Genomic DNA, 16,641 nt, shown 5'->3' on the forward strand with positions numbered 1-16,641 from the left:
TAGCAAACAATGCCTGAGAAAAATGTATTTTGGAGGACATACTGCTTGTGGGAAAACAAAGGAGGAAGCACTATATTTTATTACATTATCTGCATTGTATAAACCACTCAACTATAATTGCACTGTTGTATAGTTCATTCCAGCAAGTATGTAGCAAATTAAATTTACTAAAGAGAAGAAAATCAAAAGGGTAACAGAATACTCTCTCATTGGCTAACAAACCATCTGGAATGATGCACACATTTTAGGACCTTTATTTTGTTGTTGAAACCTCATGCCAGAGACATTTGTTGAAATTTTTAAAGATGGGAAAGTCTTCTCTGTTTTGTATACCTCCACAATACAATCTATATTGATCCTATCTGGAGAGAGTTTCATAACCTAAATATGTAGGCACAACAGACTTCAGATTTTGTTCTATCGGTACTAAATAGAAATAGTAATAACTATTAGTAACTAGCAACATTGACCCCTGCATCTATGCTGATGTTTGACTGCTGGCACTCACACTGCTCCTGATCCCGACTGCTGCAAAATGCTTCTGAATTTCAGACCCGAAAGTGGGTTGAGATTACACTACGCATTTTGAGCATAAATTCTGTGAATTGCATCGTACCTTTGTGAAGGAAACCGCACCCCACGTTTCTATGCTCGAGATTCCCGCCACCCTTAAGCATTCCTCAGACACCAAAGCCTGCCTTGTCACCACCGGCTTTCTTCTAGCGTTTTCCAACGTGCTGCCTCAAATCCCACTGAGCAACGACGGCAGCTTTAGGGATTTCGAGTCAACACGAATCTTCTCACCTACACCTATGGACGCCTACACCTACACAAGACGATGGACGCCCGCGCCTCACAAGCGCAGCCGTGAGGCGAGCCCTGCAGCCCCGCCCAAAGGCAACGAACGCATCCCGCGGAGCGGACATGTGGCCGTTGAGCGCTGCTGAGGACAGCGCCGAGGCGCCGCGCGTAAGAGCGTGAGGACTGCCCGGGCGAGGCGGGGCACCGGGGCGCTCCCACGCCGCTGCCACCACGGACCGTCCGGCAGCGGCCCCGCAGCGCCTCCCGCTGCCCGCGCCTGCGCGCGCCCGCCCCCCGCGCCTGCGCAGCGCCCTCAGCGAAGGAGCGCGCGGCCATGGCGCAGGCGGGCAGGCTCAGCCTGAAGGAGCAGAGATATGATCGGCAGCTGAGGTAGCGCACAGGTCCTCCGCGGGCCTCGGCCCCGGTACCGATGGGCCGCCGCCGCCCCGGTGCGGTGGAGAGTCGGCTGCCGCGGCGCCTGGCCCCGCCTCTGGCTGCAGGCCGGGCCAGGGGCCGCGCTTTCCCTGCTTGAGTTGCCCGTTGGAGCGACGGGTCTCCTCCGCGGGCGCTTGTAAGGCGAGGCGCGGCTGGCAGCTGCCGGGGCTGCGCATTGCAGGAGGGGCTGCACGGCTCCAGCCACCCGGGCCGTGCCCCGTGCCGCAGGGGAGGGGGCTGCACCCGACCGAGCCTGGCTGCTGCTTGTCGGGGTCGCCGGGCAGCAGCGCGGATGTTTGCGCCGACGTAGGGGAAAAAAAGGCATAGAAGAGCAAAGTTAAATGAGAGAGGGCGATTCATGCTGGAGCCAGACAGTGCGTGGAGTGTGCCCCCTGTTAATTTCACATGCTTGACGTATAGGAATCTTGTTAGCAGCTATAAGGCATTGCTGTGGCTCTTCAGTAACTTTTTTTCTGCAACTGAAAGGATCAAATTAACGTGTAAATCATATGAAATCAATGAGACGTTTGTGACTGTGTAGTCATGTCCCGTTTTCAGTCTTAATGCTATTTTATAGATATCTTAAATATGTTCTCAGACTTATAGATACCGATTTCCAACTGCTTGCACTTTTCAGTGTCTTCTACTATAAACATATAACAATGTATTATTTACATTAAAAGTTAGGAAAAAGAGAGCATTTTAAAAGTTTATCACCTCTCAACAGTGAATGAAAGTAGCATGCTTGTGACTGCTTAAATATTCTTCAATTCTTTATGTTGACCTTATAATCTGAAATGAAATAATTTCATAGTGTTTTGGTTTCTATCCCAATATAGATTATGGGGTGACCATGGACAAGAAGCTTTAGAATCTGCCCACGTTTGTTTAATAAATGCAACAGCAACAGGAACTGAAATACTCAAAAACTTAGTGCTGCCAGGTGAACAGATATCCTCTGTATTTTCTTTGTACTGCATCTGATAACTTGATAATGCCTAGTTACTTGTAATTTTTTTTCCTCCCCAAGGTATTGGTTCATTTACAATTGTGGATGGGAATCAAGTCTCTGGAGAAGATGTTGGAAATAAGTAGGTTTGTTACTGGTTTCTGATACAAATTGAGAAGTAGCAGAGTTTCATAAGTAGCTCCATCTCTATACTTGTTAAGAAATTCTGTAAAATTGTATTACACTTTAATAGCCTTTATCTGTTTTTCCAAGTCTTTTGTGAGCTTGGATGTTTGTGACATACACAGCATACATGATCATTTTCATATTAGCTGCTAAACTTTACGTAGTTTTAACTGGTTTTGTATCTTGAGAGTCTTATTTGCTTTACACATCACATTTCCAAATATACTCTAAAAATAATTTGTTTGCTGTAATCTCGAGATGTGACAGTACAACATTTGCTTGTGTTTCACTGTGCCTAAATGTATTTTCTGTAGTTTTGGTGATGAAAATAACTTGCTTTTCATCACTTTGTCACCGTGAAACTATGACTGATAGCCATTTACAAGTGTGCATAGATTTGAAAGTCTGTATTTCTATAAAAAGAATTTGTTAACTAATTCTAGGTCACATTCTCTTCTGGTTCAGGTAGATACCTACAAATATCTGTCTGCTTACAGGGGTTATATGAGGGGGAAGAATATTCTATTACATGAAGAAGTGAGCACTAATGGGTCTTTAAGTAGCCTAGTGAAAAAGAATCTGCAGTCTGACCGAGGCTTTGAGGTGGTTGGCTTGTCTTATTTTTCAGAGTTGTGGCTCAGGCATTGGAAAGTTTCCTTTAAGAAGCTGATGATGGGGGAAATGTAATGATGGAGAGAAGAAAAGCAGATTTAATGGAGAGCTTGGTTTGTTGTTAGTGAGAGCCAGCAACACATTCTGCACTACAAAATGTAGCTTTAATGTTTTTCTTCACATTAACTGTCTTTTTTCTCTTTTTCAGTTTTTTTCTACAGAAAAGGCATATTGGTCAGGTAAGGAAGTAACAAATGTGACTTTAGCTGTAATCAAAGCATGAAGGTGTTGAGTAAATACTCGAATGTAATACTGTGAGTAGTGCTAAAAACATCTATGTATTGGTTAAACTCTGTTTATTCTTTGAAGAATTTTCCATGCTTTTTAATTGCTCATAAGAGAGAAGATGAGCTCAATTCTGGCAAGATCAACTAGAAAAAATTAACAGAATATGGTTAAAATCTTTGGAAGGATAAGGTGGAAGACAACTGTGGCTGAAGGAGTAAAGCTAAGAGTAGAGAGGCAGATGGGAAACAAACAAATCACAAAACAGAGAGAGGACAAAGGCATATATAACTCCTGGAAATTAATAAATAGCTGTCACATAGTTCTTCTTAAAGTGTTGTTACAAAAAATGGTCTCAAACAAGTGCTGTCTGAGGGATTTTGGTCCAGATAAGCAAGCGTTACAATTAGAGATCATCCTAGCTTACAGTGAAGTCTCTTGTTGGTGGGTTTTTTGGTTGGTTGTTTTTATTAAGCATGGGGCATATGTAGTCATATGTAGTACTGACATGCTATATACATTACATTTCAAGAGGTTAAACATTGTCTTGATTGTTCTGAAACAGAACCGTGCCCAGAGTGCCACTGAGCTCTTGCAAGAATTGAATAATGATGTTTCTGGAAACTTTGTTGAAGAGGTTTGTTTCTTGTTGTACAGTGTGATAAAACTATGAAATAATAGTTACGTGTTGTCTTTGTAATGTTGCAGTTTAAGTAGCTTCATGATAGAACAACATTTGAGGAAGAAACATTAAGTTATTTTGAACATTATTTTATAAATTAATAATTTTATAGCTCTCAGTTAACACTTTACGTTGAATGATGAACAGAGTTGCTCTGTCTTCATGAGGCTCCACACTATTTCCTGACTTTTCTTTTTCCCCACTATTTAGAGTCCAGAAAAACTTCTAGATGATGATCCTTCCTTTTTTAACCGTTTTAACTTGGTGGTCACAACACAACTACCAGAAAGGTAAAGAGTTTAGTTTTGTTTTCATTCAGTTGTAAAAACTGCAGGCATATTATTGCAGGAAAACTTAGCAAAAGAGAACTCCTGTGGTGAAGGAAGAGTTCACCAAATGATGACATTTTTCTGTGGACCTTTTATGATGCTAATATATAGTTTAAAATCTTAAAGATCTGTGGCTGAGTCCTAAGTGCTGTCTCCAGGTGTATTTGTCTGTGGCAAGTACTCCTTTCGAGGGACAGTAGTTTTGTGTCCAAAATAGCTATAAAAACTATCCCTCTTACGTAAAACTTAACAAATAATAGGTTCTATGATACCTGTAGGTTTTGGAAGATGTATTTTATCCTTTGTATAGCCCTTTCCATTTTACCTATATGTGTAATTGTATTGCCCATATCAATTTCATCAAAATCAGAAGTTCTTTATTTGCACAAAGGGCTCTTGCATGCTGCCTTGCAGTAAACAGTATAGATGAAAAATGTCAGCTCTCAAAAGTACTGAGAAACTTGGGGGAAGAGGAACATACTTCTGTTTCAGGACACAAGGCAAGAGGTGGCTGGATAGATGAGTAGTTAAATCTTGCTTTTGTAAGGAAGTGGCTGCTGTTCATATATTTTCTGCCTCCACCTGCTTAGAGAGGAGCTAGAGATCCTGTCTCCTAGAGAAATAAGAGCCATCTTGCTTCTTTGAAGTGGTGATTCCCTTGCAGGCATTCATGAATAAAGGGTATTTCTTATTTGCTATTCAAAAACCTGACTAGAACCGCTCCTGGTGGAGTTTATGTTTGTGCAACACACAGATCTAATTATTTTTTAATTTTCTTTCACAACCCATTGAAATTTTTTGTTTAATTGTTATTTGGAACTTTTGCGAAGATGAAGTTAAATATAAATAAGCTAATGGATAAATAGAATTTTAATCTAGGGTAAATTCACCTTACGTGTGCTTAGAATCATGATAATGCTAGAGTTCTCTCACAGGAAACTTCTCTTTTACAAGTCACTTGTACATAGTTAACTGTTGTCCTCTTGTGCATCTGAAAGAACCCCAAGTTTTTCCTTACAGCACGTTGCTGCGCTTGGCTGAACTTCTCTGGAATTCTAACATTCCTCTGCTGGTCTGCAGGACTTATGGACTGGTTGGTTATATGAGAGTCATCATTAAAGAACATACAGGTTAGAGGATTTTCTGAGATAAAGACTTTTCAAAAAGGTTTAAAGCTTCCAATACGTAATGCCACTTTGGTTATCTTTTTTTCATCTATCTTGTGATATATTTAGTATTTAAGTCCTACATAAGTTGCTGTTCATCACCAGGAGCATTGTTTGAGGAACGCATAGAAATTACAGACTGAAACAAATAGTAAAATTGCAGATTATCCTGACATTAAAGTTAACTTACAGCTTTTGAGAGTAAAGCAGTTAATTAAGCAGATGATACACTGCATTTGATCTCTAGCTCTGTTCTGAAGGCTGCACATGAGTGAAATGCCTTGTGTAATTTTGTTCACAGTTGTTGAATCTCATCCTGACAATACATTAGAAGATCTGAGACTGGACAAACAGTTTCCAGAACTGAAGGAACATGTTCAGTCTTATGACTTGGATCATATGGACAAAAAGGTTGGTGTATGTTTTATACGATAAGCTCTGAAACAAATGCAGACATAGAACAGGAATTCTATGAAAATTACGCTTGGCAGGTGCTTCTTTTTTTGGTGCTGAGTCTCATCTGAGCAGAGGCAACTGCAAAATCAATCACATGTTACTATTTTTGGCTTCTGCCCCGAACTTTAGAGTCTGCATTTCAATCTTAACAAGTGGCATCTTAGGAAGTACAGAATACTCTTGAACAACTTGATGTTTTGTTAGGTTCATTTCCTAGTCACCTTTTTAAATTTTTATGATAACCTGCTGCAGAGATTTGCAGTGTGGTTATTTATGTATAACCTAAGTTCCACTCCAGAAAAATATTGGACAACTTATCTCAGCCACGCTTCCTTTAAGTGAAGGGATAATCATGATTTGTTTTATGGTTAGAGAATGATACTTCTGAAGCAAAATCTGGAACCTGGCCTGTGTTTTTGCTATAGTGGAAGGGATGTTAGGAGTTCACATTGAAAACAGGTTTTCAATTTGTCTTTTTCTCAACTTGACAAAGATTTGTCTGCTCTTCAATTACAGGACCATAGCCACACTCCATGGATTGTGATTGTAGCCAAGTATCTAACAAAGTGGTTCAACGAGGTATGTTGCAAAACTGGACAAGTCTTTAGTCTGTTACTTTGCATGAGTTTTTCTAAACTAGATTGTTTTGGCAATTTGTAACAAATAAAGAAGATAAAGTGGAATAGTTGGAATTTAGTAGTTGGAATTTAGTAGTCTGAACAGTGAGATTAGTAGTAGATGTTTTAAAAAATCAATGCTTTTATGTTTTTATACTTAGAGAAGTGATCAGTTGCCCAAGAGCTACAAAGAAAAAGAAGCCTTCAGGGAACTGATTCGGCAAGGTAATTTCTCCTAGGAGTCACATGGTCATACTGGCAGAAATATATAAGGCAATATCTGAAAAACAATCAGAAGTTCTGTCAGGGTTGCTTTGATTTTGGTGGGAGGAGAGGCTTTAAGAGAAAATCCTGTGGAATGCCACAAGCACATGCAAAGTCAATGTGCTCTGTTTGTGATACCAAAGTGATGAGATGCAATTCAGGGGATTGTGTATTTTACTCTTGTTTTTTAAGGTATCTTAAAGAATGAAAACGGGACCCCAGAAGATGAGGAAAACTTTGAAGAAGCTATAAAAAACGTGAACACGGCATTAAATACCACAGAGGTAAAATAAGCATTTTTATGATAATACTGAAGAAACGTACCTGACTTTTTCAGTACGTATTCTGCACTTCTAGGACAGGAATGCCATTTGCAACATTGACATTGAGGTATCCAGAATTAGTACAATTTTTTAAATTGAAGTAATACATAGTAAAATAGACCTAGAGTAGGTGACACTAATTTAGGGAATTGTTTCCCTGCTCCAACAGGGAAGCTACCTTTCCTTCCCAAAGGTTTAAACTCAAGTATAGAATTTGTCAGTCACCAGGATTCAGTACCAGTATGTTCCTGTCTTAGACTTTGTAAGATTTTCTTTTACATATTAGACTGTAAATTGCTTGTGAATTAACAGTCACTGTGCTGTGGATGATGTCTGAGTTAAATACACTACTAGGAGAGAGGTTCAGAAAACATTTGTTGAATTGTGCTGTAATAAAACTGCTTGCTATGGTATTTATTCTGTATAGAAATCAGAGTCACACAGGATCACAGAATCTTAAGGGTTGGAAGGGACCTTGAAAGATCATCTAGTCCAACCTCCCTGCCAGAGCAGGGCCATCTAGACTAGGTCACACAGGAACTCATCCAGGTGGGTTTTGAATGTCTCCAGAGAAGGAAACTCAACAATGCATCTGGGCAGCCCCTTCCAGTGCTCCCTCACTCTTTGAACAAATTCAGTACTTTCCTCTTGAAGAAACATATGAAGTTCCTTTCATAAAATGATTAAACTTTAAAATTTAGAAAGTGAAGTTTTATTTGTTTTTATATGATCCTGAAGTAGTAACTCATGGTTTGGAATTGACCTCTGATTGCCATAGTCTCTCAACCATGGTAAGTTGCAAAAGCTGTGAGATAAAAGCAGATTCTGTGATTCTGTTTAGGTTACATTGCACTTTTATTCAGGCTGTGCTGATCCTTACTTAGACAGGCATGTTAAACCTCACAAGAAAGCAGCAGGTAAAACTTGTTGCTGACATCTGAGACACTAGAAGCCATGTTCCAGGCTGTTAGTAATTTATTTCAGTTCATGTGCCAGACTGAACTGCAGCAGTTTAGGAGTCAAACCACACTTTGAAGCCTTTTCGCTTCCTCAACCTTTTTGCTGCTCTGCCTCTAGCAGGTAGAATGGGCAGCTGAATCTGGTAATACCTATTGCTGATGCTGCTACATGTTTTTGAAAATTACTCGTATGCAAGATGAAAACAAGGTGAGATTTTGTTTGTAATGTTAATCTTAATCATATGCATGTGCCTTGTTCTCAGGCAATGCTACTATTTGACATATGTCTGAGAGGTACTGATGGTGTAAGATTCAGAAGAGACTTTGGTATGAAACTGAGGTTGAGTAGAGTTGGATCACCTATGTAATAAGTGTTGAGGTAATTGAAGAAATAAAATGTCAAGTAAGTATAAACCCAGTGTATTTTTTTCATAGATTCCAAGATGTGTTGAAGAGATTTTTAATGATGATCGCTGCATAAATCTCACAGAGCAGGTAATGAGTAATTAAAGGTAAGATTTAAATGTAGAAAGTGCATCATAAATAATGTTTGTGTACATGATTATCTCATATGCATTTGTAGTCACCCTCATTCTGGATTTTGTGTCGAGCTGTGAAGGAATTTGTGGCAAGTGAGGGTCAAGGAAGCTTACCTCTCCGGGGCACCATTCCTGATATGATAGCAGACTCCAATAAATTTATCAAATTGCAAAATGTGTAAGTATACAATTTTTTCTTTAGTAGATATTAATGATAATAAATGATGATTGCTTCAGACCTCACAAGATGCATGAATTTTAGTATTAAAAAAAAATAAGTATGTCTGTGGGGTGAGGAGGGATGTGGAAAGCATGGCAGGCTGGGACTCTGTTCCCTATATAGATTCTATCTGCTGTTCAGACCAGGACTTCAGCTTACAGTGCATCCTAGTTTCCTAAATGATTGTATTTCTTATTTTCAGATCTAGTCAAGACCTTCCTATAGATAGTAGTTCCCACAGCACAGCTACTGCTGTCCAAAGCAAATTGTTGCTTAAACATGACTTTTGTTTGTTTCACCTCAATATGTTTGTCAACTTCATTATAGAAATTCTAGTTTCCTACATATTTGGTTTTAAATACTTAGTTCTAATAAATGTCTTTTTGAAGGGGTTGTTTGATGGGTAAGGAAGAGTATGAATAAACATTAACTTCAATTTTAAACAGCATCAGTCACATCTTCCTGTGTCCTCAATGGGAACTTAATGTTCCTGTGCACCCTGGGCATGATTCAAAGTGTTGGGCCAAGAAGCCTTTCATACAATGTTATCACATTTTCTTTGCAGTTAATTGATCCTTCCTCCTTTTATTTGTAAAATGGAGCAATGTCTTGCAGAATATTGCTAAATGCATTGTCTGTGTAATTGTGCTGTTGAACTGTTCAGATTGTTCTAATAGGTTTTGTTTGTTTCTCCATAGATTCTGAAACGCAGCCTCTATTAGAAAAAGGATTGTGGGCCTTAATACTGTTTACCAATTGAAATGAATTTGTAATTTTGGAGGTGCATTTCCCAGAAATGTGACAAAAAACATTAAGAATATTGATATAAAAATATAAATCTGTTACGTGTCCAAAATAATTGATTGCTGTTGCTTCATGGGAGTTACTCTGTATAATGACAGTAAAGCCAAAAACTTGTTATTTTGCTAAATGAAACCATAATTGCTTGAATTTGCATAGACACCCCAATTTGTAAATCTGAATTCTATAAGATTGAGTTCTGAATATCCAGAACAGATAAAAGAGTTACAGTTCCTTAAAGTGAGCTCTGAAATTGAATTTTATGAAATACCGTGTTGTTGAGAAGTTTACATTGTCATGGGCCTTAATGGAGGTAATAAACCATGGCTACAAACACTAAAATACAGAAATGTATGAAATGGTAGAAACCCATTGAAGGACATATGGCTGTTGTTGTAAAACCGTTTCATATTCTTCCTCTGACTGTTTTTAGTAATACTTTTAACTGGTTTCTAAGCCACACGTTAAGTGAGCAGCTCAGCCATGCCAAGCTGCCCTTCAGGGAGGTAGTAAGTGCATTCATGGCATTGAGGTTGCTCTGTCCCATTCATGGGGCCATTATTTTGTGGTTTTAATATATAGCAAAAAGAAACAGTCTTCAAAGAAGTCAGTGGCTTTATGTTGTAATTATTAAGACTTCTGTTTAAAGATCCCTTCCAACCCTACCATTCTATGATTCTTTGTTATTAACAGATACCGTGAAAAAGCAAAGAAGGATATTGCTGCTGTGGGTAACCATGCTGCTAAATTGTTACAATCCCTTGGAAAGGTAATTACCAACATGTGGCCATTCTGTAGTCACAGGAGACAGATAGAAAAGAAGGTTTAATTACCTCATTCTATTCAAAAGATTTAACTAAATTCCAATGAAATTTAATATTTGTGGTTTGTTTTATTTATCACTTTTGGTTTGGTCATATAAAAGTAGAAGGCATACAGGGATATATTACTTATAATGAAAGGTAACTTTTTCTTTTACAAGAACAACCAGTTATTTCACAATTAATATATGCTGTCTCTGAAGATATAAATTCTCTGGTCACTGTATGTACTGGAATGAGTATATTCTCTCTTTTAGGCACCTGAATCTATTTCAGAGAGAGAATTAAAATTGCTCTGTGAGTATGCTTGGATTTTGTTGTCATGTGTGTGCAAATAATGAAGTAATCAAAAATTCTTTAATGGTAATGAGTAGTTAATCAGTAACTCAGTATTTGAATTTTTCAGTTAAATGCTTATTAGTTGCATCCCTCATCTTCAGTAACAGCATTCATCATCTCTGCGTAGTGAATCTATAAAGCTTGACTTTTAAAAGACAGGATATTTTTTCAGGTCCAAAGAACGTGTAGCAGATGTCCTCTGCTTTCTGTGTTAAGTACTTAACCACTGATGCCCATTCTGTCATAGTGACTTCAGCGTGCAGGCTCTGTAAATTTCTGGTAGTCTGAAAAGGTGGAACAGTGATGCAGTGAGTAGTACTTTTGATGGCATTTTAGGTTGTGTCTGTTCTGGATCTGTACACATCCACACAGCAACCTGGCTAAGTCTTCCTGCAAATGGGAGAGTTTCCTGTAAGCATGTAGCCAAGAGTACACTGCCTCTGCCTTGGTGTGTTATTTGTTGGGAGTTTTGAGAACCTCGCAGTAGTAGCTGCACACTGGGTTGTGTCATATCAATGATACTGGAGAGGAACTTTGTCCTGCTTGTAGCTGTACAGTTAAAATGAGAGTATGTGAGACAGTGACAGGTGTAGCAGAAAATGAAAAGAAACTGTGTTCATTTGCAGCATGGAAAGGGAAAACATGATGATGACAGCTGTGACTGAATTGCTTTAGAACAGCTACACACCTTGTGAGCTGTTACATTAACATGTTGGATTGGTTTAGATTCTAGAAATAGATACACACAAAGTATTCCAATAAAATACTTGTGATTGTAGACCTAGATGTAGTTTAATAAGATTTTATGACAGCAAGCTACTGGGAGAAATAGGAAAGTGTTAAATGAAATTATAATCAATTTTGGTCTTAACACATCAGAGATACGGATTTAGAAAGGTTTAGTAACTGGTGACACATTCAAGAAGGTAATGCTCTCCTTTCTGTGCACTTCTTTTAGGCAGCAACTCGGCTTTTCTCCGAGTAGTACGATGTAGATCTCTGTCTGAAGAGTACGGTTTAAACACTTTTAACAAGGATGAAATCAGTAAGTACTCTTTTTTTTGGCACACGCTCCAATTGGATTTGGTTTTGTGATCAAAAAGGGTTACATCCTCCATGTTCTGTCTCATTATTCAGTTTTGTAATTTGGCATCAACTGGAACTGTGGGATTTTTTTCAAGTCTAGAGTGTTGAATTTGATTTGATTTTGAAAGTTAAAGAATGACCTGGGAGGCTTGCACATGTTTTAGGGTTTTTTTCTTGTAGATATGATTTCTGATAGCATATAAATAAAACATTGTTTTCTTCAAATTTCTCTTTTCTGTATATTAGTTATGTCTGACAGAGCTGTAAAGGTGCTCTCATCTGATCAAAGCTATGAGAACAATTGTCTTGGTCCCTCTCAGCTTATCTTTTCAGGATGTGAACTAGCGAACTACTTACTTAATACTGCATTTTCTTTTTGAACCTGCATTTAAAAAAAAAAGCTGTATATACTTTGTGTGTACATCTGTGTTGTAATATTTATCATTTAAGTGAAAGCCTATTGAATTAGTTGGTGATATGTAATGTGATTTCAGTAGTAGTTAGCATCTAGAAAAACTACTGAGCTGTATGTTGAGGGATTTAGGAAATTGTTTACATTGATAGTTAAATATATGAAGCAAGCATTTCAAATCCTAAAATGGTAACTGAGGAATATCCCATTTAATGTTACAGCAGCTGTCGGAGTTGAAATGTGAATATCTTCACTGAACAGCTTGTATCAAATACATATAATATGCTTTTGTCATATACGTCAGAGTCAAAATTACGTTGTTGACTGATTGAGATTCCCAGTTGCAGGTTGTTAAGATTTCTTTTTAGTGCAATTTTTACAGTGTAAGCACATGGGAAATACTTGTTCTCTTTTTTCCATTTCATCAGTACCAGCTAACAAGTTTACTTGCTCTTTTCAGTTTCACGTATGGATAACCCTGACAGTGAAATAGTGCTGTACTTGATGCTACGGGCTGTAGATAGATTTTATAAGCAGCATGGTAGATATCCAGGTATGTTAATGACAGTGTTACTTAACATCATTAAAAGAAATACAAAGATCCAAAGTTACTATGTTATAAACTGCAAATAAAGCATTAGTTGTGGTTTTGTTTCCATGTGAATATAACTTTAAGAATAAGAAAATTGGTGAGAATTTTTTCTCTTTGGGAACTTGAGGAATTTATTCATTTGTACCACTAAAATGGGTTGCATGGGTTATGACTAGATTAAGCTGTGCAGTAATATGCCATTATCATGAGTTCCTTTGACAGAATATTAAGTTCTTATTAGTCTGGTATTAATAATCTAATATATTAATCATCTTAGAAACTTTTCATATTTAAAAAAATACTTATGCTGCCATTTAAACCCATTAACGTGGACTATGATGTTACAGTTCTGTGATGGTAACTTGTTTTCCAGGTGTCTACAACTACCAGGTAGAAGATGATATTGGAAAACTAAAATCATGCCTTACTGCTTTCTTACAAGAACATGGGTTGTCTGTAGTTGTGAAAGATGACTATGTTAATGAGTTGTAAGTATTACGTCTTAAGTGTCACACTGTCAGTAAAACTGACCTGGAAATACTAACTGTTACTTTGCTCTCCAGTTGTCGCTACGGAGCTGCTGAGCCACATGCGATTGCTGCCTTCATGGGAGGTAAGAATGTCATTGTATTTCTAGGGTTCATAGAAACAAACCAGCCTGCTGTGATATGTACTTGAGTCAGAATCTCTACTCTTTTAATTTGCATTGTCAGAGTAAAGACTGTAAGCACAGACTGTAGTGAAAGATAGTATTAGAATAAAATCCTCTCACCTTGCTTCTCCAGGTGTGGACAAAGCAAGTGTTTCAAGTCAGTAAAATAAAGCAAATAAGTAATCTATTCTAGTAGCTTATAAATGTGTTTTAAATGCCTGAAAGATGCTTTGAGTTTTAAGAAAAAAGGAAAGTATTACTAATTGTAGCAATATTAAAATGGACACAGTACACGTCGTCCTTTAATACAATATACTTCTTTTGGGTATCAATTAAATATAAATAGTTGTGATGGCAGTCTAATTGTACTCTTTTTTTAAACTGAACTTCTCAGTTTAATTTAGGGAAGTCATAACCTGCATGGGTCTGTCTGCTCACTCAGTTTTACTCTGTGTACATGGAGAGAGAAAGTATGTACAGCAATGTATACGTAAAGCTAACTTGAAGTAACAGCTTTCAGAGCCTCTTGCTAGTACTGAAAGGCATTTTTTTTTCTGCTAGGAGTTGTATCAGGCACCTTCAAAATAATTTCAGTGTAATGAGTTCTAAATAGATAACATTCTTTTACTTATTTTTAAATATGACCTGCTAACTACCTTTTTATTTTTTTCTTTTACAGGAGCTGCTGCCCAGGAGGTTATCAAAGTCATTACAGGGCAGTTTGTCATTTTTAATAACACCTATATTTACAGTGGAATGTCACAGACTTCAGCAACTTTGCAGCTGTAGGATAAGAGTCTTGCATTTGTTACCACCAGGCCCTGCTGCTGCATCCTGTAAATACTGTGGTGGCCTGCCACTGCCTGGACTGTTGTGTATTACTTATGAATTAAAGTTCTTTTATTTGTAATCATTTTATCTTCTTTTTTTTTTTTTTTCTGAGGTCAAATAAAATCATACTAAACGCTGAGTTGTCTTTTGCAAAAGCTGCTCTTCAGATGAAGGGGAGAAGACTTGCATAATGTCAGGAAAGGCTAGTGTACCTATGATGATCTGAGGATCTAGCTGAGTTGAGCTAAGGGAAGCTGTAATACTTTTTACTGAGTTCAAGGACATTAGGGAAGGGGACTGTGTCCCTGTCAGCTTGTTACTTTCACCTGTATTCATCTAGTAAAAGATTATTTCTCTTGCACCCTTTGTGTGCGGCAAATGTGGAGTGATGGCTACCTGCATTTTGGGGCATTGTCGTAGTTTCCAAACTCTGGAGTTGGGAAACTGAGGTGCACTGGAAACGAAGGGATTTCCCCCTGCGTTGGACCCGCAGCCGTGCTAAGGTCGGTACCGGTCGGGGAAAGTCCGAGGGGCGCCGGGCCGTGGCGGTGCCGCCAGCGCGGGGTGGCGGCTGAGGGAAGGGGGCGGCCCGCGCGCGGCGGGCGGGAAAGGCGCGCGCATGAGGGCGGCGCGCAGCCTCGCTCCCCTCAGGCCGGCGCGGCGGGGAGTGCCGCGGCCCTTGGCGGCAGCGCACGGTCACGCCCACTGCCGCAACAACTGGTAGCTTTTCCCATCTTGATATTCCACACCCTTCCCCAACGCAGGTAGAAGAATGCTTCTGCTGTTTCTTCTTTAGATGATTGTCCCTTCTTTTTTTAAAAAAAGTCTTTAGATGTTCTTTCCTGTCTCTGTTCGGGATGGCCTGAAGTACTGCTGCAGACTACTTCAAAGCCGAACTCTGATGAGCTATAAATCATATACGAGAGGGAGGAGGGGTGGGATGAGTGCTGAAATAGCACTGGAAGACTTCAAAGCTCTGGTACACTAACAGCCTTTCTTAAAAGCTAGCGGGCCAACAGCTGCCTCAAGCTGCAGGTGGTTTTGATTCTAATAGGACACCAACAATTCCAACATACAGGGTTTTGTCACTGGCTTTTAAAAAGGAAAAATACTGTCATGGCTGTGTGGGGCCAAGCCCAGCAGCACAGGCCTTGGCTAACTGGGGATGTTCCCTCTCTAACCTGCATAGGTCTCTATAAGTTTGAGCTGTGTGCTCTAGTGCTGCTGAACAACCAATGTATCTGCAGGCCAATGTATCTGCACTTTTTTTGAACACTGTTTTTGAAGTTTGAAGGGAAGTTACTGGGTTATTTTCCATAGCTGATGGGGGAAGAGATAATCTGTTTTATATCCAAGTTTTGCCAGAAGTCTGTTGCAACAAATCTTGTCATTTATCTTTTTATCTTTGCCCTGTGATGCAACAACAAAGTTGAGCTATTTGCATTTTAATGTAGGCTAATGTAAGTATTATTTTGTGTACCTTCTGTATACTGCAAAACCAAAAGAGCCTGTTAAGGTCAAGGCATATGTTTCTATAGTGTTTAAATTAGCTTCTACTTCTTATATTAAAGGTTCTTTAATTGTGTAAATATGTATTTAATTTATGAAATTAGCTCTAAAGAGACCTCGTTTGTATAGCTTTTCTTTTGTTAAGGAATATGTAGGTAGGTTCTATTTACTTCGGCTAGCAGTGATATCAGTAGCGGCAAAAACAGGCATGAAGAGTTCTAAGCTTTCTGCTATTGTGGCAGGGTTAGTTTTACAAGAAAATGGAATGCATATATATTACCACTTCTGTAAAGGTAAAGGAAGATGAAGTCTTTTGCTGTGAAAACACGTTTCACCAGTGCTGCTATAAGGATGTGTTTGGACTATTTGAACTAATAGAACCAGCAAGGAATGGAAAAAGTAATGGGAATCATCAGTAACTATAAATGGAACCCAGGGCTTGCTATCTTCATTAAAATGACACTGACATTTCTTAGATCCTTTTGGTCTAATTTGAGAAGGATAACTAATTCATTATTAAGCTAGATTTATCCCCAATTCTGATTTTCTACCTGGAGCTGAATAATTTTTGAGAGATTGAAATAGGTTACCGTGACTCTTGCATCAACTTCTCTTTATGTCTGGGACTTGGGTCATGGTTAAGAGACCGTCTTTGTGCTTCCAAACCGAATTTCACTCAGACTGCTGCTCAACTAACTCTTAGATGCTAACACATGAGGTTTATGTAGAATCAATGTTGTGGGTTTTTCTGGTTTACATGGTTCATATAATGTGT

The 16,641-nt window shown here is 38.7% G+C and overlaps 1 protein-coding gene across 2 annotated transcripts; it reads left to right on the plus strand.

Annotated features, from left to right (window-relative positions):
• The first annotated feature begins 1,112 nt into the window (after positions 1 to 1,112).
• NAE1 (NEDD8 activating enzyme E1 subunit 1) lies at positions 1,113 to 14,436 on the plus strand. Of its 2 annotated transcripts, none has more exons than XM_062007691.1 (20): positions 1,113 to 1,191; positions 2,076 to 2,179; positions 2,267 to 2,327; positions 3,192 to 3,222; positions 3,834 to 3,905; positions 4,161 to 4,240; positions 5,300 to 5,409; positions 5,747 to 5,856; positions 6,418 to 6,480; positions 6,680 to 6,743; positions 6,975 to 7,066; positions 8,500 to 8,559; positions 8,648 to 8,781; positions 10,318 to 10,393; positions 10,703 to 10,742; positions 11,743 to 11,829; positions 12,743 to 12,835; positions 13,248 to 13,362; positions 13,438 to 13,487; positions 14,206 to 14,436. In XM_062007691.1, exons 1-20 carry the CDS (start codon positions 1,136 to 1,138, stop codon positions 14,313 to 14,315), a joined length of 1,608 nt encoding a protein of 535 aa, XP_061863675.1. In that variant the 5' UTR covers positions 1,113 to 1,135; the 3' UTR covers positions 14,316 to 14,436. The 2 variants fall into 2 exon arrangements, with proteins under 2 accessions (XP_061863675.1, XP_010196185.2); XM_010197883.2 differs by lacking the exon at positions 1,113 to 1,191 and adding an exon at positions 1,534 to 1,610 and having other exon boundaries at positions 2,267 to 2,331.
• The last annotated feature ends 2,205 nt before the right edge of the window (positions 14,437 to 16,641 follow it).

Source organism: Colius striatus, chromosome 14, assembly GCF_028858725.1.
Source record: "Colius striatus isolate bColStr4 chromosome 14, bColStr4.1.hap1, whole genome shotgun sequence".
Classification (NCBI taxonomy): Eukaryota; Metazoa; Chordata; class Aves; order Coliiformes; family Coliidae; genus Colius; species Colius striatus.

Excerpts from the sequence above, each read along its gene's own strand:
- NAE1 (XM_062007691.1), top strand. The coding sequence starts at position 1,136 with ATGGCGCAGGCGGGCAGGCTCAGCCTGAAGGAGCAGAGATATGATCGG. Across the intron at positions 6,744-6,974 it reads CAGGGAACTGATTCGGCAAG|GTATCTTAAAGAATGAAAAC; the intron begins GTAATTTCTCCT and ends TTGTTTTTTAAG. Across the intron at positions 10,743-11,742 it reads GAGAGAATTAAAATTGCTCT|GCAGCAACTCGGCTTTTCTC; the intron begins GTGAGTATGCTT and ends CACTTCTTTTAG.